Genomic DNA, 3345 nt, shown 5'->3' on the forward strand with positions numbered 1-3345 from the left:
GATAGTCAAAGAAATAGTACATCTTTATTTGTCCTCTTTTGAGCTGACAAAGTAGAATATGGCTTTAATATCTCAGAATGCACAAAGTATATCTAACTTACATCGCTGCTTAAATATTTACAAAACCAAGAGTCAGCATAATAATGATGCTCTTATGTAATTTACTCTAAACAGTATACAAGAATAAACAGCTATTTGTGATACAGACTCTAGCAATGCCCCACTTTGCATTGCATTTATCACTTATTTATAACCGTTCTATACCATGTAAAGTGTATTATTTTTTAAGCTACAGTGGCCAAAGTGTTTTGCAACTTGCAGTTTGTATATTGTCCAAATGTTGGAAACAGGTTACCCAACTCCATTCTTTGCATTTAAACTGCAGTAGGCTTAAAGGTGATAGATTTTACTGTTTGATCTGAAAACACTCTGTGGAAGGTAGGCAAAAAAACCAGAAACGAGCAGCCTACCTGAAGGAGAGGACCTTGCTAATTCTGATTAGGAAACCAAACTGAGATTTAAGGAAATGCTGAAAATAGGTCAAGATTCTTTCACATGTAAATAACACTAACTTTAATTTGAAAGATGGGTATCTCAGCTGTCCAGGATCCTGTTCTAGCCCAATTCTGCAACAAAGCCATATGAGAGTATTTCACTTGGTGGGTTGGTATGCTTGCCTAATTGCCATAGAATACCTTCTTGAAAACACTACCACTCCTTCACTGATATTTAAATGTGAACTTACACCTCTAGGGAGTAAACTAAAATACAAATGTAGCACACTGAATTCACTTCTACTAATAAAAGGACAAGTATTATTCACTCAGATTCCTTAAAATATCTGAAAAACAAACACTTACTACAGTTTGCAGTTTCTGTGTTATCTTCTTCAATAAGAAAGTGTCTCAGCAGATTCCCTTATATTTTACAAACATTATTTTCTAAAAAACTATGGCGGAGAACTTCAGTATGTTGCTGTATTATAATTTCTGTTGCTTACGTGAAGACTTTTGCAATATTGGTCAAACAGTCACTGAAAGTTCTGAAAGATCAAGCTAAAAGCTGTTTCTCTTGAAGTATTTGGACCACAGATGCATGAGTTAAATAAATGTTTTAAAGTTTAGCTGCACAGAAAGTGTTTCTAGCTAGTGAAGTTGTAAGAAACATAACATCACAGTATACTGAGGTCAAGTCTGAAATTTCTGGAAATGTGGTAATAAAAATGCTTCAGTATCAAGCATCCTTCCCGTGCATAAATGAAATCAGTTTGATTTTTCCCACTATTTTTTGCAAAGTTAATGTTTGACAACACTGAGAATCTGGTAACGTGTGCAATGCTGAGGGGAACGGTGAGCTAAGGAAAGCATGGGCTGTTTGTACACACGTGTACGTGGGAACTGGATGAGTTAGGTCACTAAACCAGCGTGGTCAAGGGAAAGTTTGTCCTAAAGACATAGTCAGAACACCTAATAAGTAATAGAAGTGTCACATGTTGGTTTCTACTACCACTGTTGAGAAGGGCAAAACTAATCGAAGACCTGGTCGGTAGTTATTTTATCTCCATTCTTCATCTGAAAGTCAAAAAGCGAGCGACCACAGGGGGAAGCGCCGACTACCATGCACCCAGCGCTCAGTGCCACGAAGCACCGCAGCAGGCACCCGCGGTGAGCGGGCAGGTCACGGAGCTCACCACCCACCGCGGGTATACGTGCCCCGCACCCGGGGCTGATGCGCAGCCCGCCCCGTCCGCCCGTAACGCACCCCTCGGCGCTGCCGACACCTGCGAGACGGCGGCGGGACCGGCGCCCCGTGGCAGAGTAGCGGGATGGCGGAGAACTCAGCTCTCCTCGCCCCGGTTCGTACTCTGCGAGCGCACCCGTCCTCCGCAGCCCCGGCCCGGGGGATCAAGGCAGGAGAAAGCATCCGCCCTTCCGACGGGCAGCGCTGCGGGGCGCGAAGCACCCGAGTCCGCGGACGCCTCATGAGGGCTGCGCGGCTGTGACGGAGTTTCTTCGGTCGTTCCCTCACCGGAAAGTTACGGCCCACAGCCTCGACAGCGCCGGGACACCCGCAGCCTCTCGCGCCCAGAGGCGTGAGGTGAACCGCACGCGGACCCGTCTCCGGGAGCAGCCGCCGCCCGTCAGGGCTGACGGACAAACCCCCTCATTCCGCCCCCCCGTCCCGGAAAGCCCCTCCCTCGCCCCCTCCCTCGCCGCCACCTCCCGCCGCCCGTCAGTCGGAGCGGAGCGCGGCGCGGGGAGCGGAGGCGGCGCGGCAACAGCAGAGAGCGGGCGAGAGAGGGAGAGAGAGAGCGAGGAGCCGGCTCTCCCCTCCCTCCCTCTCTCCCTCCTTCCTTCCTCCTTTCCCTCCCTCCCTCGCTCCCTCCCTCCCTCGCTCCTTCCCCCCCCCCCACCTCCGCTCTCTCCGCCGCTCTCTCCCCCTCATTCTCGCTTTCCCCGTTCCTCTTCCCTTCTCCACACGCGCTCTTCCCCTCTCCCCGCTCCTCCGCGGTCTCACTCGTTGTTTCGGGGCGGCCGCGGCCCCTCGATGAGCGCCGTCTGTTGATCTGTCACCGCCCTCAGCCGTCCCTCCCCGCTCCGCTCCGTACCTGGGGCGAGGCAGGAGCGGCCGCCGGCAGCATGTCCCGCAGGAAGCAGAGCAAACCCCGGCAGATCAAACGTAAGTTTCCGGAGGGGGGCTCCCTCCAACACACTTCTGTTTACCTCGCGCTCGGGAGGCGGCACGGAGCTGCCCGCGGGGAGCGGTGGGTCCGGAGCGCCCGAACTTTGCCGGGAGCTGAGGAGCGGGGAAGGGGCGGAGGGCCGGAGCCGCTCGGTGCGGGGCGATCGGCCCCTCGCTCTCCCGTTTTGCGCTCCTTTGGAGCCGCGGGTGCCTCCCCCTCGTCTCTTCGAACTCCGAGTTTGGGAGCGCGGTCGCTCCCTGTTTGCGCTCCAAGTTGAGCTTAGCGCCGGCAGAGCGGCGAGCGGCACTTGGCGAGCACCGCGCCTCTCAGCAACTTGGCGCGCGTGCGGTGCGCGCTGCCCCGCGCCGCTCCCGCGGCCTTCGCGGGGAACGCGGGAGGCGAGGAAGTTCCCGCGGGTCCCCGGGCAGCGCCGCGCCGGGCGAGGCACCGCGCGCGCTCCGTGGCCACGCCGCCCGCGTCCCCCCCACCCCGGGCGCGCCCCGCGGCTCCGGGGCCGCTTCGGCAGTCCGGCGCCGGGAGCCGCGATCTGTGCCGAGAAACAGGTGTGTGCGTGCTGGAGGCTCGTGCCGAGAGATCCTCTGCCTGGCGGTGCTCGTGGCTCACGTCTCGCCTGTGACACACGGCGGTCCCAACTTTGTGAA

General features: G+C 55.0%; 1 protein-coding gene across 1 annotated transcript in view; it reads left to right on the forward strand.

Moving 5' to 3' along the window:
* The window catches only part of ZFPM2 (zinc finger protein, FOG family member 2), a 309416-nt gene continuing 308490 nt past the window's right edge, over nucleotides 2420-3345 (forward strand). Inside the window, exon 1 of the mRNA XM_021388157.1 lies at nucleotides 2420-2679. Within this exon, the coding sequence (XP_021243832.1) occupies nucleotides 2640-2679 (40 nt within the window). The 5' untranslated portion in view covers nucleotides 2420-2639. The remainder of the gene's footprint in view (nucleotides 2680-3345) is intronic.

This window comes from Numida meleagris, chromosome 2, assembly GCF_002078875.1.
Source record: "Numida meleagris isolate 19003 breed g44 Domestic line chromosome 2, NumMel1.0, whole genome shotgun sequence".
In the NCBI taxonomy this organism is placed as follows: domain Eukaryota; kingdom Metazoa; phylum Chordata; class Aves; order Galliformes; family Numididae; genus Numida; species Numida meleagris.